Source organism: Oncorhynchus tshawytscha, linkage group LG10, assembly GCF_018296145.1.
Source record: "Oncorhynchus tshawytscha isolate Ot180627B linkage group LG10, Otsh_v2.0, whole genome shotgun sequence".
NCBI classification, from domain to species: domain Eukaryota; kingdom Metazoa; phylum Chordata; class Actinopteri; order Salmoniformes; family Salmonidae; genus Oncorhynchus; species Oncorhynchus tshawytscha.
In genome coordinates this window covers 21,633,018-21,659,322 of record NC_056438.1, presented here as the reverse complement: position 1 = coordinate 21,659,322, position 26,305 = coordinate 21,633,018, and the positions used below count along the sequence as shown (strand labels likewise).

The 26,305-nt window shown below is 43.0% G+C and overlaps 1 protein-coding gene across 2 annotated transcripts; it reads right to left on the bottom strand.

The window, feature by feature from the left end:
* Positions 1-122: 122 nt before the first annotated feature.
* On the bottom strand, positions 123-26,162 carry LOC112259940 (nectin-4). Of its 2 annotated transcripts, none has more exons than XM_024434638.2 (12): positions 25,639-26,162; positions 21,654-21,775; positions 21,470-21,545; positions 21,004-21,171; positions 20,252-20,530; positions 19,441-19,558; positions 3,887-4,038; positions 3,461-3,620; positions 3,274-3,349; positions 2,819-2,881; positions 2,276-2,455; positions 123-1,918 (listed from the first exon to the last, which is right to left on the bottom strand). In XM_024434638.2, exons 1-12 carry the CDS (start codon positions 25,691-25,693, stop codon positions 1,526-1,528), a joined length of 1,842 nt encoding a protein of 613 aa, XP_024290406.2. In that variant the 5' UTR covers positions 25,694-26,162; the 3' UTR covers positions 123-1,525. The 2 variants fall into 2 exon arrangements, with proteins under 2 accessions (XP_024290406.2, XP_024290405.2); XM_024434637.2 differs by having other exon boundaries at positions 123-1,969; positions 25,639-26,160.
* Positions 26,163-26,305: the final 143 nt, after the last annotated feature.

The window sequence follows — 26,305 nt, the reverse complement described above, 5'->3', positions numbered from 1 at the left end:
AGAGCAGGTGTTCATAATGTTTTGTACACTCAGTGCATGTAGGTAATACATCCACTTAGAGATAGCGTTACAGTATTATACAAAGGAAAATATTTAAAAACCACGGAATGATACCACTGCTCTCCTAAAGAAGAATGTGTATGTGAGTCCAATGTTTCATACATGGAAGCCTGTGCATAAAATACAATTACAACAGTGGAGGCTGATGGGAGGGGCTATAGGAGGACTGGCTCATTGTAATGGCTGAAAAGGAATGATGGAACGGTATGAAACACATTGCACATATGGAAACCACATGTTTGACTCCGTTCCATCTATACCATTCCAGCCATTACAATGAACCCATCCTCCTCCCTCCAGCCTCCACTGAATTACAAGTATATGTGTACAAACCTGTGAAATACAGTAAGATGTTCCCAGGAACATGGCATGAAAGAAACACTTATGTACAGCATGAAATTGCATCCTATTCCCTATCTAGTGCACTACTTTTGCCCAGGGCTCATAGGGCTCTGGTCAAAAGTAGTGCATTATGTAGGGAATAAGGTGTCATTTTGCCACACTCAAGTCATTATAATACAGTAGATTCAAACATAATACTATTTTGGCCTACAAAGCAAAGGCTATTTTTACTGTATTCATACAAACAAAGGCATATTGCAGTTATCTTGTCTGTGGCGTAAGAAAATAGAAGAACAATACTTTTAACCACTTCTAGTACATTTACACATAGGCTCTCACTGTGCTCAGGTGTCAGATGCTTTTTTTTAACCTCTTGTCTAAAATGCAGTCTTCAGCTTTTGACATCTTAGACTACAGCGAGTTCAAAGTTTGTGCACACCCACGTTTCATGGCACGGAGGGGTATTCTCCAGATAAACTCCTGCCACACGTCAAGTCAAAAAGATGGACTCCGTCTTAGGGTGAACAGAACACTACGGGATGTATCCTCATCTAGAAGGAAGGAGGGTGGAAGTTCGCCAACATGGATTCCACTAGGTAGGCTCTATTGGTGCGTAGTTGATATTCTAATCTTGCACCTTAGTCCTGTCACCAAGTCATTGTAGCAAAAAAGCTTTACAATAATAAAGCACAGCAGTCTTTTAGTTCCTCTCAGTTTGATGCTTCCTGGGCCTGGAGGGATTATTATTGCTGTGATACAAAGACTACTTTGGTCTGTCTATGTCCAACCTGACATTCATGTGCTTTTAATTTGACATCACACATGTCCAGCTTCTCCCCTGTGATATGTATGTGTTACTTATTTGTATCTCTACGCCAAGGAGTCTTTCTTGAAAGAAGCTTTACTTGCTGATCATAAATGTCTGAGCGCTTGAGCCGAAGGTGGAGGTATATTTCAGAAGTGAAAAGTAGGTAAACTGGCCGCCACCGAGGTATGCCACCAACGACCTTGTATCCCAAACAGTCACAACCAATCACATACAAAGCACTGTTAGAGTGGTGTTGTGTAGCAAAGTGTGCCTCATTGTAGAATATGTCACCGGCCCTTACCCAGCCCTACCGCCCTATACAATCTGGGCCTTGTGGATGAAGGAGGCGTGTGGTGATGAGGTGAGGAGGATGCCATTGGGCTGGTATTTGGGGAGCGGTTTGGGTCTCAATGTTCCATTGTTCTGCTGGAAGTGAGGGTTGAGTCCAAATTCTACTTCTGAGATCTGAGAACTGTTGGTCTTGCTGTCCTGGTCTTCTGACTTCCCCTGATCCAACGGACTCATCCTGGGGCACGTTTCCCACTCCCCCTCCACACCTTCATCCTCATCTTCGTCGTCTGTGATGGGAGGATTGTTGCAACTGAGAGGGGAGTGGGTGTTCCTGCTACCGGGCCCCTGTCGTATATGTAAACCCCACTCCATTGGGATGATGGCACTGCTGGTCAGGGACCTCAGCAGCTCGACGGACTGTTCCATGGGGAAGGGAGAGGGTTGGAGAGGGGGGTGGAGATGGTTTGACTGTGAGACAAGTGGTAAATATGTGGTTAGATAAAGGAAAATACGACTCATTCATAACTATAGATCATTTGAGTATCTCTAGCAATCTCTACTAAACCTATGAGTTTAAAAGGTTTACAAGAAATTGAGTATGTCATTTGTGATGCCTCATGTCTAGCGTTGCACCAGAAATTCCAACCATGATTTCTGAAAGATCAGTGAATTTATAAAAATGTCACTGAATTTTGCACCCCCCCCACCACACACACAGACACACACACACACACACACACACACACACACACACACACACACACACACACTTACCAAAGACATGGTGCTGTTCTGCTCATTTGACTCCACCCTAAGTCTGTTCTCCTCCTCTCTGTCCATGGCTCTGCTCTCCCTCCCTCTTCGTGAAGAATTGTACAGAACAGGTCGACCCAGGTAGTCTAGCCCCCCGCTCCCTACCAGAGTAGATCGACTCTCCCTAATGCGCCCTTGCTCCTGTGTGTGAAGGAAAGGGAGAAAAATATCACTTTAAACACATTATGCACTGAAGAGTCTGATTTAAGAACGGCTTCCGAAGCAGGAGTCCCAGAAAAGAAGATGGAGGGAAAGCATGAAGTCTTAATAAAAAAGTATAATTAGTATAAACTATAATTAATATACGGTATGCACTACTTTTCTTTTCACATATAAATGTTATTTAAAGAAAATAATCTCCTTGCATTTAATTGAATTATATAAATGTTAAAATTAGAATGAGATTTGCCTGCCCTGCGCAGCTCAGAACTTAGCGGCCATGCATCTGGAGGCTAAATCGGAGGTCTCCCTCACATGCAGAGAAAGAGTGAAATGGAGACTGACCACTACAGAGGACAGACTGGTCCGCAGTGTCCCCTCCACTCTGAGAGGGATATCCTCCTCTGTCTAAAAGAACAGGGGATAAGAAAGAGAGGGAAGAGAGAGAGGGAGGGGGGAGAGAATGAGACAGGGACATAGAGTGAGGGAGAGAGAGAAAAAAATGACCATATTAACTTCAAGCAAATAATAATGCTCATGGAAGTGCTAGTATTTATTTCCAGAATGACAGCATGCCTAGACCACACACCAGTGGAGGCTAGTTGGAGGAGCTATAGGAGGACGGGCTCATTGCAATGGCTGGAATGGAATAAATAGAACGGTATCAAACATGAAAACCATATGTTTGACTCCATTCCATTTATTTCATTCCAGCCATTATAATGAGCCCATCCTCCTATAGCTCCTCCCACCAGCCTCCACTGCCACATACTGTAAGATATGGTGATTTAATATCCTACCTGTCCTCTAGTGTCCATGCTGACTGAGTTCATTTTCCTGAAAGATGCCTGTCTGGAGAGAGTACTGATCTCCTCCCTGAGAGACAGAGGCATTGTAAAATATTCGGAATTACTGTTTCGGCGTAACATTTACCCTTAAGATTCTATAACGATTTTAGGGGAGTTACTGTAAAGTTTGAAAACATACTTCCTCACAGTGAGTTCCCTCGACAGTTTCTTGTTCTTGCGTTTGTGGTGACGGGTCACAGAGATGACTATGATGATCATGACTAGAAGCAGTACTCCGGCCACTCCTCCCACTATTACCATCAGGAGACTGTCAAACGACGCCTGCTTCTGAGGCAACTCTGAGGGAGAAGGACAATAGGAAGTGATGTCATATTCAAAGAGATACAGAAATACACATAATTTTGAAAATGTGTGTGTGATTGTATAAACTGGCTTTGTTAGCTAAACTTCTTTGTTTAACAGAACAAAGGTATTTTTACAGAATTTTGTTTCGGGATACAAAAATAAATGAAAAATAAAATACAACATATATATCCAGGATTAAAGTAAGACAATTATTACTCATTCAATATCGCTCTCTAACATGAGTGATAGCCCAACCTACCTGTCACAGTGATCTCCACCTCTGCGTTATCCGCCCCCACAGAGTTCATGGCCACACATTGGTAGATGCCAGCGTCCGTCAGGACGAGGGGCCGATTAAACAGCAAGGATCCATTCCCTGTGGTCACGCCCTCTGGTAAGTCTCCACCCTTTCTGCACATAACAGAAATACTATAGCACTTAACATTGGGTTTAACAGAACAGTAGAGTTTATATCTTACAATAATGGTCTGAATGCCATAACTCTATAAACACCCAACAACACCACAAGGTACTTAATTGAACCTGAATGCACCCCTTTAACACACCCATCAGTAACACACAAAATATCACATTCAAAACAACAACACTAACCTGAATATCATAGCAACACAGCCCAAAATAATATTGACTATGGATCACCACCATACTTCCCTAAAAGGACAGTGATATAAAGAAAAACATGACTCAGAATTTGTGGGTGCAACAAATTCATTAAAATGGCTTATTTCTGACCACTACTCTAGCTTTGAGCTGTGTTTTGGACCTTTTGAACATACCCCCGTTTGAGCAGGAGGAACCAGAAACAGGAACCATACAGTTTTGCATATAGATATAGATCACACAGCATGATTATGTTCCAAACAAATCCAATTCCGTACCCCCATACCTCCCCACTCCTTCTTCCCCTTCCCCAGTTCCTTTCATCCCTCCTTTTCGTGGCCCACACTCTTCCCTTTACCCCCCCCTTCCCCTCCCTCTTGTGAAACTGTCTCCTCTGTCTGCCCTTGCACAAGCTGCAACATGACACTATGACAGCAGGGTTATTACTTCTGCTGCTGCTTTGCATTGACAAGTACAAAGAAGGAAACTGGTTTGCCCACTGCAACGGGCGTGTGTGTGTGTGTGTTAGGATGAGTACGAAAGTTTGTGATCAAGTAAGGAGAGATTGAATGTAAAAAAGAGATCTGGGTCTTAAGTATAAAAGTGTGAGATAGAGGTGAGTCAGTGGGTGGGGGGGTTGTGGGTGTCTTGTGTCTTTGTACTTTCGTGTGTGGTATATATCTGTTACTCACACGCAAACATACCTTACTGTAGGTGTGTTCATGTGACTAACAGCTTTAGACTTGGTGACAAATTTCTCACACGATCTAGTAAACCACACATATAAAAATATAGAAAACATAATTAATCATACTCAATCATAACTTCTATAAATCTAACCAGACATACAGCCTGACACACGTGAGACACTTTCCCTAAAGGCCTATCTGTAATTTTATTAAGAATGATACATTTTCAATAGATGGTTCGTTTTACCTCCACCCTCTACCACACCCAGAGAATGGTTTAATCCACCTAACAGCAGGATGTCTTCCAAACGCTGCCAGAAAAATGACTCAAGTGAAAAACCTCAAGAACTTCAGTCAGCTCTCTCTGCCTTCATTGGATTACTTTAGCACTGTCGGCAATCATCACCGTGAATGACAATTTATCTGAGATAGATGTTCCATTTGAACTGTCCCTGAACCAAAAGTGTATTACTATTTATCTAACCTTTATTTAAAAACCTCACAGGAGGTTGGTGGCACCTTAATTGGGGAGGGCGGGATCGTGTTAATGGCTTGAGCGGACTCAGTGGAATGGTCAAATACATCCAACACATTGTTTGTTTGCCATCCATTATTATGAGCCGTCCTCCCCTCAGTAGCCTCCACTGTACTACATGCTCCGGGAACTTTGGCAACTATTGAAGGGGTATTTCACCCTGGCATATAGTCATTACTATATCATCAACATCACATTTATCCAATTTACAAGCTAGAACTAGCACATTTTCATTTCACTGGTAGAATCGGGAAGTTTCGACTCCCTGTGTTATTGGTCTGCTCATAGTGAACCTCAAAGTCCGGCATTCATATTGAATACTGATACCGCACGCTAGGTAGAGGAGACGTGCACAAAAACTTGAATAATGGTGTTGTTTACTTCGAACGACCAACACACAGTAATCTCAGAACTTCTTTAGGCAATATTTTTTATATTTTTTAGAAAACGTTTATTTTTCACTGTTTGTCCTCATGCCCGTGTGATGTTCTATGCCTGGCTGTCCTAATTACCAACAAGCGTCATATTTCACCATTCTACCTACAAGACTCACCCTGATTCTGCGGCTATCAAGAATGATGCGGTGACCTAAAGATTATCAGGGATTTTCAGGCTGAACTGATGGGGAATCCATTTCGACGACAGTTGAGAAGTGATGCGATACCATCAATTTTTTTCCCCCTTCACAACAAAACAGAAGATTCTCAATTAGAGGTGACCTAACGTTAGCTAGCTTGCTAGCCTAGCTGGATAAGTTAGCTAGCTAACGTTGCAGTCCTGTATTGAACTCTGAAAGCAAATCAGCTAAATCATATAGTTATCTACAGTATCTTTCAATATACACACGGTCAATCAATTTCGCCTATGCCATGGTAGTCACTGCTGGACTGGTAACTTAACTACCTTCAGCAGAGTAAACATGTTTGTTTATTTGTTCTATCTTTGACTGACGTTAGCTGACGTAAGATACTTTATTTGGTAACATTAGCTATCTCAATTTGGTAGCCATTTATTCCACCCTTGTCTGGAAAACACTCCGTTACTAAAAATATAATTGTCCATACAGCTAACTGTTGGTGGCAATGATGAATCTGTATAAGTCTTTGGTTGGTTAGTTGGTTCTCAGCCAGTCTCAGCTGGCTAGCAATCTTGCTGTCAATTTTGTGACGCTAGTTAGATAACAGCAAGCTGACAGTATTGGAAGGTCCATGTTAGGTATGCATAGCTATCCAGTCTAATAGAGATCAATGCAATTAAGTGTAGTGGTTAAATTGTGTATTATTGTGTATTTTCTTGTAGGTGGTACTTGTAGTGGAGGCTGCTGAGGGGAGGACGGCTCATAATAATGGCTGAAACATAGCAAATGGAATTGCATCAAACCCCGTGTATTTGATACCATTCCAAAAATTCTGCTTCAGTCATTGCCACAAGCCTATCCTCCCCAATTAAGTTGCCACCAAACTCCTGTGGTGCAGAATCTCATTCCACCAAGATGTGCTTCCAAACCCTAGCTCTGCACAAGGTGAAAGTAAATTGACAAAAATATTTACAAGCTGATGTCTAAAATAGCTACATTTCCAGTAAGCATGGTATAAACATTAATTGGGTAGTGTTTTGTGGGGTTAGTGTTATGGGGTTACAGATGGTTAGAGTTAGCATGAGGACCACAGAATACCTTCCAGACCATGTAATCAATTTAGTCTAGTCTTTTTGTAGAGTCATTTCACAGTGCCCTGCTGAAAAATACCCCAAAGTGGAGGCATTTTGGGTACACAAGCATGAGGAACGGAACACACCTTACAGTTATGGAGAACAGCAAGATTGTGGGACAGAAACCAGCAAGGGACACTGAAAGATATAAAATCAAGACTACAACAGTAATGACACAATCACCTCATTATTCTCTCTGCAGATTCTCAAAACATAATACAAAGACATCCACAAAATTCCCCTCCAAAGGGCTTCTGTTGACAAGGATGATCTGTCAATGGACTGGGGGAGGTTTACAGACAGCACTTTGAGATGTGTAAGGGGTTTTTGGTTGTGCAGGGTTGTGCTTAGACAGTACATTTATTGTTGTGTATGAGAGCGATTGAGGTGCCATTTCTCCTCAATCTCCCATACACAACAATTCATACTGTGTACGCACTGCCTTCCTAAGACTTTTCACATCTTTAGCCACCCAGCCCATTCACTTGATTGATTTATCTTTTCTCTCAGAAGCAGCTCCCAATGTCCCCTCATTAAGCAATACGCTAGCCAGTCCCATTTGGTTGATACCTTTACCAACAAAGGCGTGTTGCCCTATGTCCCTTCCACAAAAAGTGTAAAATGCTAAGACCACAGCCATATCTTTCCAGGAGATGTGCAGTACCAGCAAATCTTCTACAAGAAGACCAAACATTTGGTGGTTAAGAAGCCCTACACCACTTTTGGCAGAGTCTTATCCAGCTGGCCGTTCACCGCAGACAGGTCAGGCCCATCGCAATAAGCCCAAAGAGTCTTAGCTTCCCAAGCCAACCATTGCCAGTGTACCCGAAGCCTGATAAATAAAATAAAATTGCATTGGTCGCATACACATATTTAGCAGATGTTACTGCGGGTGTAGCAAAATTCTTGTGTTCCTAGCTCCAACAGTGCAGTAATAGCTAACAACAATACACACAAATCTAAAAAGTAAAATAATGGAATTAAGAAATATTGAAATATTAGGATGAGCAATGTCGGAGTCCAGAGTATATCAGTGGAGCCTGCTGAGGGGAGGACAGCTCATAATAATGGCTGGAACGGAGTAAATGGAATGCCATCAAAACATGTGTTTGATGTATTTGATACAAAAAAAAAACTAATACTAATTCCGCTCTAATTCCGCTCCAGGCATTACCATGAGCCCGTCCTCCCCAATTAAGGTGCCACAAACCTCCTGTTGACCTCTTGGCTTTCTCTCAACCAGCTTCATGAGGTAGTCATCTGGAATGCATTTCAATTAACATGTGTGCCTTGTTAAAAGTTAATTTGTGGAATTTCTTTCCTTAATGCGTTTGAGCCAATCAGTTGTGTTGTGACAAGGTCAGGGTGGTATACAGAAGATAGCCCAAATAGGGCAAATATGGCTAAGATCATGTCCATATTATTGCAAGAACAGCTCAAATAAGCAAAGAGAAATGACAGTCCATTACTTTAAGGCATGAAGGTCAGTCAATACGGAACATTTCAAGAACTTTAAACGTTTTTTCAAGTGCAGTTGCAAAAACTATCAAGTGATATGATGAAACTGTCTCTCATGAGGACCGCCACAGGAAAGGAAGACCCAGAGTTACCTCTGCTGCAGAGGATAAGTTCATTAGAGTTACCAGCCTCAGAATTCGACAATTAACTGCACCTCAGATTGCAGTCCACATAAATGCTTCACAGTGTTCAAGTAGCAGACACATCTCTACATCAACTGTTCAGAGGAGACTGTTAATCAGGCCTCCATGGTCCAATTTCTGCAAAGTAACAACTACTAAAGGACACCAATAAGAAGAAGAGACTTGCTTGGGCCTAGAAACACGCACAATGGACATTAGACCTGTGGAAATCTGTCCTTTGGTCTGATGAGTCCAAATTTGAGATTTTTGGTTCCAACTGTCGTGTCTTTGTGAGATGCAGAGTTGGTGAACGGATGATCTCTGCATGTGTGGTTCCCACCATGAAGCATTGAGGAGGTATGATGGTGTGGGGGTGCTTTGCTGGTGACACTGTCAGTGATTTGTTTAGAATTCAAGGCACACTTAACCAGCATGGCTACCACAGCATTCTGCAGTGTTCAGGATCTCAGACAGGGGCAAGGTTCACCTTTCAACAAGACGATGACTCTAAGTACACAGCCAAGACAATGCAGGAGTGGCTTCGGGACAAGTCTCTAAATGTCCTTGAGTGGTCCAGCCAGAGCTCAGACTTGAAACAAATGGAACATCTCTGGAGAGACCTGAAAATAGCTGTGCAGCGACACTCCCCATCCAACTTGAGAAGAGCTTAAAAAGATCTGCAGAGAAGAATGGGAGAAACTCCCCAAATACAGGTGTGCCAAGCTTATAGCATCATAACCAATAACACTCTGTAATCACTGTCAAAGGTAGTGCTGAGTAAAGGGTCTGAATGCTTACGTAAATGTGATATTTCAGTTTTGTATTTTTCATATATTTGCAAAGAAATCTAAAAACCTGTTTTTGCTTTGTCATTATGGGGCATTGTGTGTTGATTGATGAGGGGGGGGGGGACCATATAATCAATTTTAAAATAAGGCTGTCACGTAACAAAATGTGGAAAAAGTAAAGGGGTCTGAATAATTTCAGAATGCACTGTATGTACAGTCGGAAGTTTACATACGCCTTAGCCAAGTACATTTAAACTCAGTTTTTCACAATTCCTGACATTTAATCCCAATAAAAATTCCCTGTTTTAGGTCAGTTAGGATCACCAGTTTATTTTAAGAATGTGAAATGTCAGAATAATAGCAGATAATGATTTATTTCAGCTTTTATTTCTTTCATCACATTCCCAGTGGGTCAGAAGTTTACATACACTCAATTAGTATATGGTAGCATTGCCTTTAAATGGTTTAACTTGGGTCAAACATTTCGGGTAGCCTTCCACAAGCTTACCACAATAAGTTGGGTGAATTTTGGCCCCTTCCACCTGACAGAGCTGGTGTAACTGAGTCAGGTTTGTAGGCCTCCTTGATCGCACATGCTTTTTCAGTTCTGCCCACAAATGTTCTATAGGATTGAGGTCAGGGCTTTGTGATGGCCACTCCAATGCCTTGACTTTGTTGTCCTTAAGCCATTTTGCCACAACTTTGGACGTATGCTTGGGGTCATTGTCCATTTGGAAGACCCATTTGCGACCAAGCTTTTAATTCCTGACTGATGTCTTCAGATGTTGCTTCAATATATCCACATAATTTTCCTACCTCATGAAGCCATCTATTTTGTGAAGTGCACCAGTTCCTCCTGCAGCAAAGCACCCCCACAACATGATGCTGCCATCCCCGTGCTTCACGGTTGGGATGGTGTTCTTTGGCCTGCAAGCCTCCCCCTTTTTCATCCAAACATAACGATGGTCATTATGGCCAAACAAGTTCTGTTTTTGTTTCATCAGACCAGAGGACATTTCTCCAAAAGTATGATCTTTGTCCCCATGTGCAGTTGCAAACCGTAGTCTGGCTTTTTTATGGCGGTTTTGGAGCAGTGGATTCTTCCTTGCTGAGCGGCCTTTCAGGTTATGTCGATATAGGACTCGTTTTACTGTGGATATAGATACTTTTGTACCCATTTCCTCCAGCATCTTCCCAAGGTCCTTTGCTGTTGTTCTGTGATTGATTTGCACTTTTCACACCAAAGTACGTTCATCTCTAGGAGACAGAGCACGTCTCCTTCCTGAGCGGTATGACTGCTGCGTGGTCCCATGGTGTTTATACTTGTGTACTATTGTTTGTACAGATGAACGTGGTACCTTCAGGCATTTGAAAATTGCTCCCCAGGATGAAGCAGACTTGTGGAGGTCTTGGCTGATTTCTTTTGATTTTACAATGATGTCAAGCAAAGAGGCACTGAGTTTGAAGGTAGGCCTTGAAATACATCCACAGGTACACCTCCAATTGACTCAAATGATGTCAATTAGCCTATCAGAAGCTTCTAAAGCCATGACATCATTTTCTGCAATTTTCCAAGCTGTTTAAAGGCACAGTCAACTTAGTCTATGTAAACTTCTGACCCACTGGAATTGTGATTCAGTGAATTACAAGTGAAATAATCTGTAAACAATTGTTGGAAAAATTACTTGTGTCGTACACAAAGTAGATGTCCTAACCGACTTTCCAAAACTATAGTTTGTTAACAAGACATTTGTGGAGTGGTTGAAAAACGAGTTTTAATGACTCTAACCTAAGTGTATGTAAACTTCCGACTTCAACTGTACATGTGTGTATGTGTGATGGGATGTATAGAAAATATGGACCGTATATTGATAGAAAATGTAGTATATCTGAAGAATAGTGTATATATACATCAACAGTTAAAAAGGATAGGCCTTGACAGTATGTAAACATTATTTAAAGTGACCAGTGTTCCATTATTAAAGTGATCAGTATTCGATGACTATGTACATAGGGAAGCAGCCTCTAAGGTGCATGGTAGAGTAACCGGGTGGTGGTTGTCTAGTGACAATGACTAAAGTACAGGGCAGGGTACTGGACGGGGGCTGGCTAGTGATGACTATTTAACAGTCTGATGGCCTTGAGATAGATGTTGTTTTAATCAGCTTAAAGGACTATAGCTGCATTTACAAAGGCAGCCCAACTCTGATACTTTTTCAGTAATTGGTGTTTTGATCAATTAGATCAGTTCTGAAAAAGATCTGATGTGAAAAATATCAGAATTGGGCTACCTGTGTAAACACAGCTATAGTCCTTTAAGCTGATTAAAACAGCATTTATCTCTTTTAGAATCAGGTGTGCTAGATTAGGGTTGGAGTAAACCTACAGGACAGTAGCTCTCCAGGAACAGGGCTGGAGAGCCCTGATGTAGAACCAACATAAAAAATATTTATATTTTCTATCAATCTTTTAAATGTGTCTGCCCTTTCGTTCCAGTTCTCTGCTGCCTGTGACTGGAACGAATTGCAAAAATCGCTGAAGTTGGAGACTTATCTCCCTCACCAATTTCAAACATCTGCTATCTGAGCAGCTAACCGATCGCTGCAGCTGTACATAGTCTATCGGTAAATAGCCCACTGAATTTTACCTACCTCATCCCCATACTGTTTTTATTTATTTACTTTTCTGCTATTTTGCACACCAATATCTCTACCTGTACATGACCATCTGATCATTTATCACTCCAGTGTTAATCTGCAAAATTGTAATTATTCGCCTACCTTCTCATGCCTTCTACTGTTTTATTGACTTGTTAATTGTTTACTCCATGTGTAACTCTGTGTTGTCTGTTCACACTGCTATGCTTTATCTTGGCCAGGTCGCAGTTGCAAATGAGAACTTGTTCTCAACTAGCCTACCTGGTTAAATAAAGGTGAAATAAATAAATAAAATTGGATTCATAGAAGATATTTGTATCAGCTGTACAGAGCTCTGTAGCATCAAACAGATGCTAGACATTCAGATATCCAAAGAATGTTTGTCAAAATCTTTGTCAAAATCTAAAATACAGGAGAGTGTACACTGTTTCATGTTAACTCAAGAACTGGGTGTTCAACAACAATGTTGTATGGTAAAAGTAAAATTGTATGAACAGTATAGTACAGTGTGTCTCAGGTCTAGAGACAGTGCAGAGAACGGAAGTTACAAATTGTTACACCTTGCAACTAGAGATCGACATTTTATGAGACTCCTACTCTATTGCACAGTTTTAACAACAGTTGAACCGTGCCAGCATGACATCAACATGAGGGTAGACTATTTGGACATGCATACATGTGCACAGGCACAGAGATTACATGTACAACAACACCTAGCCCAATAGAAAGAAATATGGCATAACACTCATACAAATTAGCTTAAGTAGGTAGGCAGACAGTATCTACCTGCAGCCATGTCTATCAGGCAAATATTATTGTTATTATTATTTTAATTGTTTAACTTTACCCTTATTTTACCAGGTGAGTTGATTGAGAACACATTCTCATTTACAGCAACGACTTGGGGAATAGTTACAGGGGAGAGGAGGGGGATGAATGAGACGATGATTAGGTGACCGTGATGGGATGAGGGCGAGATTGGGAATTTAGCCATGACACCGGGGTTAACACTCCTACTCTTACGATAAGTGCCATGGGATCTTTAGTGACCACAGAGAGTCAGGACACCCGTTTAATGTCCAATCTGAAAGATGGCACCCTACACAGGGCAATGTCCCCAATCACTGCCCTTGGGCATTGGGATATTTTTTTAGACCAGAGGAAATGGTGCCTCTTACTGGCCCTCCAACACCAAATATAGTAAAACCAGCTTCCATTTTAGATTTACAACAGTGAATTGTTGTATTATTGTTTTTCTCTCACTGTTTGGTAGTAAACTTAGCTATCTAGCTCGCTGGATATGCAATACTTGTTATTTCCATCTGTTTGGAATCCTATCTTGCATCATGCCTATAATGTTGTTAATCATAACCAATGTGAACCCTCGTCAATGATGTTACATAGCTAGCTAGTAAAATTATTTACAGTTGCTGATGTTACACGTTTGGTAACAAGTTACAAATGTGAGGTATGGCGCATAAGTTAGCTGGCGCCAGGCTAACTATCTAGCGAACTCCAGTCATGTGCTAACATTTGCTGGTAAGCCTAGCTTTAGGTGTCTGGTTGTAACGTTGTAGCTTGCTGTTTAGTAGCTAGCCATATCTAAGACTAAAAAGAGAAGAGGTTTTACAATTGAGATACAAAAGATCTCATTGTAAAACCTTTTCTATTTTTAGCCATAGATATGGCTACCAGTAGTTGTTTAGCTAGCTTAGTTAGCTAGCTACCTAGCTAAGTTGGCAAACAGAAAAATAATGACATTTCCCCCCCACTGTAACACACAGTGGTGGTGTGTGGGTAAAATCACTGTGGAAGACGAGCCAGGGAAAAAATGCCATATTAGAACCTATATGTTGTGACCATTGCATTGTTTGCTCTATAACCAGTTCATGTGCCTTGCCACCGTGATATATAGGCCTAAGGCTGAGACAATAAGAAGACACAGTGGCAGAATCATTTCAACCACACCTTTGTTTCATCACAAAGCCAGAGAGTAACCTCCACAAAGCATATTGCATGGAACAAGCAGTTACATAACTTACAGCATGGTCAAGCAAGTTAATGTTTCCTAGAACCACGGAGAGTTACCGCAAGTCACAAAGAAAACAGGAGCTGCCTCCACTGTTCCAGCACTATTTCAACTTCAACATTTCAACATCATGTAATCACCTCTGCTTAGTCCAATACAGTTCGAACTAAAAAATACCAAAAAATAGTCCAATCAGTGTAAGCTAAATATAATGTGGATGTCCATGGCTTTGATTTGTGTGCGTGGAAGTGCTTTGCAACAACAACAAAAAACATGTTGACTCACACTACTTGTAGAGAAATGCCAATGCCATCCTCCTCTCTTTCATGTTGACAAAACGTTCTACCACACTGTCATACAGTACATGCTTAAATGTTTTGTTGTCCTAGGCTACCTGGCTAAAATGCTTGCTCGCTAGCCTAACGTCCTTTCATGGGCAACGTTAACTAGTTGTTTTTTTGTTTTTTAATTCAAATTTCATCTTTTCATCTTTTAAGTTCTCATTTCATCTTTAAGTTCAAATTTCATCTTTAAGTTCTCATTTGCAACTGCGACCTGGCCAAGATAAAGCATAGCAATTCGACACATACAACAACACAGAGTTACACATGGAATAAACACAACATACAGTCAATAATACAGTAGAACAAAAGAAAACAAAAATTCTATATACAGTGAGTGCAAATGAGGTAAATTAAGGCAATAAATAGGCCACGGTGGCAAAGTAATTACAATATAGCAATTAAACACTGGAATGGTAGATGTGCAGAAGATGAATGTGCAAGTAGATGTAACAGTATAACTTTAGACCGTCCCCTCGCCCATACCCGGGCGCGAACCAGGGACCCTCTGCACACATCAACAACAGTCACCCACGAAGCATCGTTACCCATCGCTCCACAAAAGCCGCGGCCCTTGCAGAGCAAGGGGAACTACTACTTCAAGGTCTCAGAGCAAGAGACGTCACCGATTGAAACGCTATTTAGCGCGCACCGCTAACCAAACTAACCGTTTCACATCCGTTACATAGAGATACTGGGTTGCAAAGGAATGAATGTGCAGGTAGAGATATAAATAAATAAATACAGTATGGGGATGAGGTAGGTAGATAGATGGGCTGTTTACAGATGGGCTATGTACAGGTGCAGTGATCTGTGAGCTGCTCTGACAGGTGGTGCTTAAAGCTAGTGAGGGAGATATGAGTCTCCAGCTTCAGAGATGATTTTTGCAGTTCGTTCCAGTCATTGGCGGCAGAGAACTGGAAGGGGAGGCAGCCAAAGGAAGAATTAGCTTTGGGGGTGACCAGTGAGATATACCTGCTGGAGCACATGCTACGGGTGGGTGCTACTATGGTGACCAGTGAGCTGAGATAAGGCGGTGCTTTACCTAGCAGAGACTTGTAGATAACCTGTAGCCAGTGGGTTTGGCGACGAGTATGAAGCGAGGGCCAACCAACGAGAGCGTACAGGTCGCAATGGGGGGTAGTGTATGGGACTTTGGTGACAAAACGGATGGCACTGTGATAGACGGCATCCAGTTTGTTGAGTTGAGTGTTGGAGGCTATTTTATAGATGACGTCACCGAAGTCGAGGATCGGTAGGACGGTCAGTTTTACAAGGGTATGTTTGGCAGCATGAGTGAATGATGCTTTGTTGTGAAATAGGAAACCGATTCTAGATTTAATTTTGGATTGGAGATGCTTAATGTGAGTCTGGAAGGAGAGTTTACAGTCTAACCAGACACCCAGGTATTTGTAGTTGTCCACATATTCTAAGTCAGAGCCATCCAGAGTAGTGATGCTAGACGGGCGAGCAGGTGTGGGCAGTGATCGATTGAATAGCATCCATTTAGCTTTACTTGCGTTTAAGAGCAGTTGGAGGCCACGGAAGGAGAGTTGTATGGCATTGAAGCTCGTCTGGAGGTTAGTTAACACAATGCCCAAGGAGAATTGAACACTTTGGCACACCCATAGAGACTGCCCGAGGTCCGGACAACAGGCCCTCCGATTTGACACACTGAACTCTATCAGAGAAGTAGTTGGTGAACCAGGCGAGGCAATCATTTGAGAAACCAAGGCTGTCAAGTCTGCCAATAAGAATGTGGTGATTGACAGAGTCGAAAGCCTTGGCCAGGTCGATGAATAGGGCTGCACAGTAATGTCTCTTATCAATGATGGTTATGATTTCGTTTAGGCCCTTGAGCGTGGCTGAGGTGCACCCATGACCAGCTCTGAAACCAGATTGCATAGCGGAGAAGGTACGGTGGGATTCTAAATGGTCGGTAATCTGTTTAACGTGGCTTTTGAAGACCTTAGAATGACAGGGTGGGATAGATATAGGTCTGTAGCAGTTTGGGTCTAGAGTGTCACCCCCTTTGAAGAGGGGGATGACCGCAGCAGCTTTCCAATCTTTGGGAATCTCAGACGATACGAAAGAGAGGTTGAACAGGCTAGTAATAGGGGTTGCAACAATTTCGGCAGATAATTTTAGAAAGAGAGGGTCCAGATTGTCTAGCCCGGCTGATTTCTATGGGTTTCTATGGGTTTTGCAGCTCTTTCAGAACATCAGCTATCTGGATTTGGGTGAAGGAGAAAGGGTGGGGGCTTTAGCGAGTTGCTGTGGAGGGTGCCAGGCAGTTGACCGGGGTAGGGGTAGCCAGGTGGAAAGCATGGCCAGCCGTAGAGAGATGCTTTTTGAAATTCTCAAATTATAGTGGATTTATCGGTGGTAACAGTGTTTCCTAGCCTCAGAGCAGTGGACAGCTGGGAGGAGATGCGCTTATTCTCCTTGGACTTTAAAGTGTCCCAGAACTTTTTAGAGTTAGTACTATAGGATGCAAATTTCTGTTTGAAAAAACTAGCCTTAGCTTTTCTAACTGCCTGTGTATATTTGTTCCTAACTTTCCTGAAAAGTTGCATATCACAGGGGCTATTTGATGCTAATGCAGAATGCCACAGGATGTTTTTGTGCTGGTCAAGGGCAGACAGGTCTGGAGTGAACCAAGGACTATATCTATTCCTAGTTCTAAATGTTTTGAGTGGGGCATGCTTATTTAAGATGGTGAGGAAGGCACTTTTAAAGAATAGCCAGGCATCATCTACTGACGGGATGAGGTCAATGTCATTCCAGGATACCACGGCCAGGTCGATTAGAAAGGCCTGCTCGCAGAAGTGTTTTAGAGAGCGTTTGACAGTGATGAGGGGTGGTCGTTTGGTCGCAGATTCATTACGGATGCAGGCAATGAGGCAGTGATCGCTGAGATCTTGATTGAAAACGGCAGAGGTGTATTTGGAGGGCGAGTTAGTTAGGATGACATCTATGAGGGTGCCCGTGTTTACGGATTTGGGGTTGTACCTGGTAGGTTCATTGATAATTTGTGTGAGATTGAGGGCCTCAAGCTTAGATTGTAGGATGGCCGGGGTGTTAAGCATGTCCCAGTTTAGGTCACCTAGTAGCACGAGCTCAGAAGATAGATGGGGGGTAATCAATTCACATATGGTGTCGAGGGCACAGCTGGGGGCAGAGGGAGGTCTATAGCAAGCGGCAACAGTGAGAGACTTGTTTCTGGAAAGGTGAATTTTTAGAAGTAGAAGCTCGAATTGTTTGGGTACAGACTTGGATAGTAATACAGAACTCTGCAGGCTATCTTTGCAGTAGATTGTTAACATTAGGCTTCTACATTTAGCTACATATTAAACTTCGATCCTCTCAGGCCAGGGGCACAATGTTTTATTTTGTGGTTGGATCAGAATCGCTGTTATAATCATTGGCCAGTACAGAGAATTAAGTAAAACCACAAGTCCAAATCCTTATCTCCATCCAAGGCTAATTTAGGAAAGGACCAATTTTAGCTAGCTAGCTAGCCACCAGAGGAAAACAACACAACGAGATACACAACGAGTTTCTGTCAATGACGTATGCTCTCGATTCGATGTGAATGGAGTGAAGCCAAATGCAAACTGGCTTCCCTTTACACTTTTTTTTGGTGCGCCAGAACCATTCAGAGTTGAGCTCACTCAGTTTAGCTCAATGCTGATTGACGATTATTTTATTTAAAAAATGATCAAGGGAGGCCAAATACTCGCTGGCTTCCCTTGCATTCAATGCTACGGGCAGCAACAATTTCATACTCTTTTGGACCAGACTGCATCCGATAGATAGCCTACACATACAGAGACATAGGGGCGCTGTTTCGCTCGCTCAGATTTTTTCTCCAGTGAGATACTGTACATTCAGCCGCGTGCGAATTGAAGGTCACTTTTTGGGGAAGCCTGGTTTCCCTTGGCATCCATGAGTACATACCACTGGTAACACAGTAGAATGTTAGCCAGCAATACACAATATGGGTTTCAATAGAAAACTAAAGTTAGCTAGGTGGCTTGCAGGAAAAATAACTGACTTAGCTAGGCACCGTATTTGTCATCTGCCCTCTTGGTGCTGGCATTTGCTGTAGCTGAGCTTCTAACGCTAACTAAATCCAAGTCTTTGTTTTGAATCCTCTTTGCTAGCTAATTGATGCTCTATCGTCAAATTTGTGTTGATTAGAGGAATCACTTGAAGTCATTGCATCTGGTCAGTTCTTAAAAGTTGTCGTTTTTCAGTGACTGGAAAAAATGTCTAATTGTACATTTACTGATGAATCCACCGATAGGAACATTGCTGAAAGACATCAAATGGCTCTATCGAATAAGGACAACCATATCTACACCCACAAAAATGTATAGTGCGATCAGTATAACATAGAGCCTTTGCGAAAGGCCACAAAGCAGGACTAGACGATATGCATTTTTAGATACACACACACACAGCAGAGTGAAATAGAGAGCAATGACGTGGTGCACACATCTGCACAAATGTGTTCTAGCACGCAATCTTCGGGGACCACTTTTGGCTCGTGAGCGCCACTTTCACAACTACTGGTTAAAAAGTTGACAAAAGTACTGGAGAATCTCTTTAACCATGTAAGTCAATCAAGATTCAAGACAATCGCCTTATTATTGACTGACTGCCTGGCAAGTGGCACAAAAAAACAACTCCTGAACTCCCCGGTTGGCCCACTATTAATAACTGACTAATAGAATTACTAATAGAATCATGATGTGAGTCAGACAGGCAGAGAGGGTAGGTTGGGAAAGTAAGTGTTACCTGGTCCAATTGAAACTCTGTGGTTTGGGGTTTCCTCCACTGACACAACTGAGGGCAGCTTCCTCCAGACCAGCATACCAGTTCTGATCAAACCCAGAGATCTCTGAATTGGGAGGATCTAGAATAGAGGAACATGATCAAAGTCATTATTTTGGCAGAACTGGCAGATACACAGAAATACACAATCACACACACTAATAATAAAGTCAGGATAAAAATTAGCTGTAAAAGATCTTCCTGGTGAGAAAGAAGCACATTCAGCTTACAATGAAGTTACTTTAGATTCTGAATTCTACCAGGGACTTTAAATAAAGAGGGGTATATTAAACGGAAAAGTCACCGAAGGCATAGAAGTCTGTATAAACATGTAGTGAAGCGTCACAATTAAAAATGATATTTAATCTCACGTCTAGATTCATAGTTATTAAAGACCCAGTCCAGTCAAAAACTAGATTTTCCTGTGTTTTATATATATTTCCACACTGAGGTTGGAATAATTCTGTGAAAACGATGATAATGCCCTTTTAGTGTGAGAGCTGTTTTAAAAGACTGCCTGTTTTGGTGGGTTGGATTTTTAGCCTTCCATGGTGACATCACCATGCGGTAAATTAGTTAATAGACCAATAAGAAAGAGAAGTCCAAACCTCTCTGTTAATAACAGCAAAAAAAAAAATCCCCTTGTAAAATGCCCTTTTCTAAGACCATTTGAATTGAAAACAATCACTAGAAGGTACTCTTGTTACCCTGAAATGATTTGATATTGAGATAAAAACGGCTGCATTGGACCTTTTAATGCGAGGTCTAAACTCACAGTGCACCACCAGGTTGTTGGTGATTCTGCGTGGTCCCTTCAGAGCCGGATGCTTCACCAGACAGTCCAGCCTCTTCCCATCCATACTCCTCAGGGGATGCAGAGAGAAGTGGGTGGAGACTGAACCACCCTCCAAACTCCTGTTGTGTGATTGGCCTGGTAGTTCTGTGTCCCAGGAGAGGTGGGGCGGAGGGCGGGCCACAGAGCGGCAGGATGCAGCCAATTGGAAGGACTGGCCTTCGACAAGGATCACAGGGTCCAGGGAGGAGATGGGCGTGGCTGCGGGGGTCAAGGGTCAAATGTCAAAGGAATCAACTATTCCTTGGTCTTAGTGCTTGGGGAGGTGATCTTAGAACTGGTCTTAGTTATTAATTGGATGTTAAGCTGATCCTAGAACATTGTGACATGATGCTTCAGGGGGTGGAAGTTCTTAAATGCTTAACTAGGATCAGCTTTATGATCCAAGCTGAAATCTAATGAAATCTAGATTTCTAATATACTCTGTTCGGTAGCTGTTTACAAAACAGTAACTTTTATGTTAAAAAGACAGCTGGATACACTGACAGTTACAATGACAGTTGTGGCTTACATGACTACTATCACCACTAGAGCTATTGTTTTAGCTAATAATACTACAACTGACACCTGTAAACATCATCATCAATCATTATTATAATCATCGTCATCAGGACATTATACTCTGTAAATCCAAGTCCTACAATGAGTAAGGGGAAGTAAGGGGAGGGACTTACTCCACACGGTGAGTGACAGCTGTCGTTCGAAGTTCCCCGAGGGGAAGGTGCTGATGTGACAGTTGTACATGCCCTCATCTGACTCAACGGTGTTCATGATGATCAGGGATGAGTCCACAGTGGGTTTCCTGCTGCTGAACCGCACACGCCCTGAGTACTGACCAAACTCTGAGAGAGGGGGAAGATTGAGGAGAAGGGGGGTCATACAGGGAGAGTAAAGAGGGGGGTGGGTGAGAGAGAGAAGAAGACCGAGTTAGAAAGAGAGATAGAGAGGAAGTGAGATATGGGGGTGGCAAATAGAGAGAAATGGAGTAACTAGATTGAAACTGCATCTGTGGTTTTGTCTTCCACTCTAAATATAACTTATAAGGCTTCGAGGGCTAGCAAAGCAGATGAACTACCAATACATAAAGAGATGGATGGTTGACACTCTTAGTACTTTAACATCTATATGTATGTGTCCTACCTGTGTGTCCGTCGGTGTGGTGTACTGTGATGATCTGGTCCTTGGTGCCATCTGCTTTCTCCTTGGTCCAGGTGACCTGTGACAATGAGAGACGAGACCATTCTGTTAGGGACGTCTTTTCTAAGATAAAACCAGATATGTTGAACAGAGCATTATGGGTACTGTAGTAACTCATGCTACAGACCTGAACCACCACCTGGCCCACTTCCACCTTGAACTGGCAGGGCAGCCGGGTCTCAGCCTCAGCCAGGGAGTTCAAGGTGTACGAGGGAGAGGGCTCCACAAAGTCCCCCTGCACCACAGCGACTGGGGGAGGGGGGAGATGGAAGGGGAGAAAGAGAGAGTTATTTATTTGTTGACTTTATTGTCCCCTTGGGGAAAATGTGTGTGGCATTGTTGACGTCATTTACAATAGAAATACAACACAATGTCACAGTGTAGCGAGAGAGATAATGAGAGGTTGAAAGACATTAGGAAGACTGTGCACTGAACCATGAGGATTTTGTAGTCTTAACACTTTCCTTACTGTCCTTTATATGCTTCAGGGGGTGAGCGACAGAAGGAATGAGAAGAGAGGAGATGTAGAGGATAGAGAGATGTGGTTGGAAAGAAGACAGAGCGGCCAAGAGATGGGGAGGGGGGGAGTACACAAAGAAGAAAGGGAGGCAGTCAGAGGGAGGACATAGAGCAAGCGATTCGATGTGTCAGTGAGGATATGTCGCTTGACTTGTTGCACTAGTGAACCTCCGAGTGTCCAGAGAAACACACACATACTCATGTGCACACACACATGCAAACGTACACATATACACACACGTATGTACGCACAACCTGACCTATTTGCTGTAGACATCTTATATCATCTACAGTGGCACACTGTTTTGCCAAGTCACAACATTGATGATCCTTATGGAATGAAGGCCTGATTGCCATCTCCTTTTCTCATTAAAACAATGTGTTCTTTTTTGGCCAAACAGCTCACTCTTAGCGTAACAGAAAAAGCATTTATGCACCCTACCAAATACCAATACAAATGTTAAGTAAAAATGTTGTAATCGTGCTCTATGGAGAGTATATTTTAGACCCATAATACATTTAGTTAAGGATACCAGTTCCAGATAACTCAGCAAAAAAACGAAACGTCCCTTTTTCAGGACCCTCTTTCAAAGATAAATTTGTAAAAATCCAAATTACTTCACAGACCTTCATTGTAAAGGATTTAAACACCGTTTCCCATGCTTGTTCAATGAACCATAAACAATTAATGAACATGCACCTATGGAACGGTCGTAAAGACACTAACAGCTTACAGACGGTAGGCAATTAAGGTCACAGTTATGAAAACGTAGGCCTTTCTACTGACTCTGAAAAATATCAAAAGAAAAATGCCCAGGGTCCCTGCTCAACTGTGTGAACGTGCCTTAGGTATGCTGCAAGGAGGCATGAGGAGTGCAGATGTTGCTAGGGCAATAAATTGCATGTCCGTACTATGAGACACCGAAGACAGTGCTACAGGGAGACAAGACGGACAGCTGATCGTCCTCGCAGTGGCAGACCACGTGTAACAACACCTGCAGAGGATCAGTACATCCGAACATCACACCTGGGGGACAGGTACAGGATGGCAACAACAACTGCCAGAGTTACACCAGGAACACACAATCCCTCCATCAGTGCTCAGGCTGTCTGCAATAGGCTGAGAGAGGCTAGACTAAGGGCTTGTAGGCATGTTGTCTGGTGAGGATCTGCCTTACATCACTGGCAACAACGTCGCCAGACCAGACAGGACTGGCAAAAAGTGATCTTCACTGACAAGTCGCGGTTTTGTCTCACCAGGGGTGATGGTCGGATTTGCGTTTATCGTCGAAGGAATGAGCGTTACACCGAGGCCTGTACTCTGGAGCGGGATCGATTTGGAGGTGGAGGGTCCGTCATGGTCTGGGGCGGTGTGTCACAGCATCATGGGACTGAGCTTGTTGTCATTGCAGGCAATCTCAACGCTGTGCATTACAGGGAAGACATCCTCCTCCCTCATGTGGTACTCTTCCTGCAGGCTCATCCTGACATGACCCTCTAGCATGACAATGCCACCAGCCATACTGCTCGTTCTATGCGACTTCCTGCAAGACAGGAATATCAGTGTTCTGCCATGGCCAACGAAGAGCCCGGATCTCAATACCATTGAGCACGTCTGGGACCTGTTGGATCGGAGGGTGAGGGCTAGGGCCATTCCCTCCAGAAATGTCCAGGAACTTGCAGATGCCTTAGTGGAAGAGTGGGGTGACATCTCACAGCAAGAACTGGCAAATCTGGTGAAGTCCATGAGGCGGAGATGCACTGCAGTACTTAATGCAGCTGGTGGCCACACCAGATGCTGACTGTTACTTTTGATTTTGACCCCGCCTTTGTTCAGGGACACATTATTCTGTTTCTGTTAGTCACATGTCTGTGGAACCTGTTCAGTTTATGTCTCAGTTGTTGAGTCTTGTTATGTTCATACAAATATTTCCGTATGTGAAGTTTGCTGAAAATAAATGCAGTTGACAGTGAGAGGACGGTGCTAAGTTTGCTAAGTTTATTATATGCCCATAGTAAAAGCTGTTTTGATATGGCTGTACTGATTCAACGGTGACTTCTGTTGTTGTTGAACTAATAGTTTGTGTGTGTGTGTCATGCGTGAGCGTGTGTTTGTAAACAGCAGACAGATTGTCTTTAGTATGATTTATGTATTTACCAGTTCACTTTGTTGTCTACCATGCTGACAGGTGCTGTATTTTTCCATGTGAACAGTGTGTTACTGTTGTGTCACAACAGAGTTGTGAACATGGAGTAGAGGGGCAGGCAAGGCTTTGAGGTTTCCTGAGGAATCTGCCTGTGCAACATTACTGCCATAACACTCCACCTATGACACAGCATCCGGTCTGTCTGACTAACTGTCTCTCAAGATTAAATACACATTGCCAAGATAAGGGTCTCTCTCTCTCTCTCCCTCCTCTCTCTCTTGCTGTCTTGCTCTATCACTCTGTCTCTCGCTCTATCTCTCACTCTCTGTCTCTGTTGCACTCTCCCTCCCTCCCTCCCTCCCTCCCTCCCTCCCTCCCTCCCTCCCTCCCTCCCTCCCTCCCTCCCTCCCTCCCTCCCTCCCTCCCTCCCTCCCTCCCTCCCTCCCTCCCTCCCTCCCCCTCCCTCCCTCCCTCCCTCCCTCCCTCCTCTGTCTCTCTTGCTGTCTTGCTCTATCACTCTGTCTCTCGCTCTATCTCTCACTCTCTGTCTCTGTTGCACTCTCCCCCCCTCCCTCCCTCCCTCCCTCCCTCCCTCCCTCCCTCCCTCCCTCCCTCCCTCCCTCCCTCCCCCTCCCTCCCTCTCTCCTCTGTCTCTCTTGCTGTCTTGCTCTATCACTCTGTCTCTCTCTGTCTCTCGCTCTCTCACTCTCTTCTCTGTCTCTGTTGCACTCTCTCTTGCTCTCTCTCCCCCTCTCTCTCTCCCTCTCTCTCCCTCCTCTCTCTTGCTGTCTTGCTCTACCACTGTCTCTCTTTCTCTCTCTGTTGCACTCTCTCTTGCTCTGTCTCTCTCTCTCTCTCTCTCACACTGTCTCTCTGTTTCTTTCTGTCTGTCTCACACAAACCATGTCTTTGTTTTCCTCATTTAAAAAGTCATTATACATCAGCTTATATAAATACAGCAAAGGACAATAGGCGCCTGCTGCAATCCTTCTCTGATCCTCATAGAGAGAGAGAGAGAGAGAGAGAGAGAGAGAGAGAGAGAGCACAGGAAAAGAGTCAGACTGAATCACAGACATGAGGGGGGAAATTGATCAACAGTAACCTGTTTTTCCTGAAATATCAGACAACTCGTCAAGTGGACAACACTTGACGAGTTGTCTGATATTTCAGGAAAAACAGATCTAATCCAGCAAAGACTAACCCAAGAAGCTGGACAAGAGCCAAAGTTGGCAGTAGCCTACTTATTTAAATATTCATATAAAAATCGACTTGCTGGTCAATTACCAAAATCCATAGGAGTACAAATAAACCAAAACTAAAAATGCAGAGCTTTAGCTGAAAATAGTTGTCATTATCGTGTGTTATTTTGTTTATAACGCTTCACTTAGCCCCTTTGCAGTGTTATTTCTCCTAGTCTAAACATTACATAATGAATAACTAACTTACTGAAACTCCAAAGGATCCACAGCAGTGGTGTCAGTCCGCCCAGGTGAGAGGTCATTCTCCCGGTTCGGTGGAGTGGTCCGCCCGCCTTGATAGATCTGGAGACAGCTAGAGGTTTGTGGTCTATTCTGATGCTGGAATTTGTTGTGACATTGGTCCAATTTCCACTTAACTTCCGTTTATGATCTTATCCCAGACAATGAACTTTCTTTCATCCAGTGTCTAATCCAAGACAGGAATGTAAAAAAAACGTCTAGGCTAAAAGTAGTATAGATCCTCAGATTTAGCCAACATTTATGATTCGACCATGTCTGGCTTATCTTATTCCAACAAATCCTTTGGAAAGTTGTTCTCTCTCAATGTGAAAAGTGCTGCCTATTCCTTTCTTTGCATTTTGGAAAAGTAATTGATTCCTAGTGAAGTGCACAAATGATGTTCTGTTTCTTTGACACAAGCACACCATATTCTGGCTTCTCAAAAGTAGGAGCGGTTACCTGTTTTCTTGGGTACACCTGTTACAAGCACGCTCTCGCTCTCTCGCTCTCTCTGACACACACACACACACACACACCTAGGAAGTCACCTTTCCAGTTTAGTTAAAGCAACAGACAGTTATTTTCAGGCCTTTACATGCAGCCTTCCACAAGGCTCAAACGGGAGGTGAAATGAT

Excerpts from the sequence above, each read along its gene's own strand:
- LOC112259940 (XM_024434637.2), bottom strand. The coding sequence starts at position 25,693 with ATGACCTCTCACCTGGGCGGACTGACACCACTGCTGTGGATCCTTTGG. Across the intron at positions 4,039-19,440 it reads CAGAGTTTCAATTGGACCAG|AAAGGGTGGAGACTTACCAG; the intron begins GTAACACTTACT and ends TGTTATGTGCAG. Across the intron at positions 1,970-2,275 it reads AGAACAGCACCATGTCTTTG|TCAAACCATCTCCACCCCCC; the intron begins GTAAGTGTGTGT and ends CTTGTCTCACAG.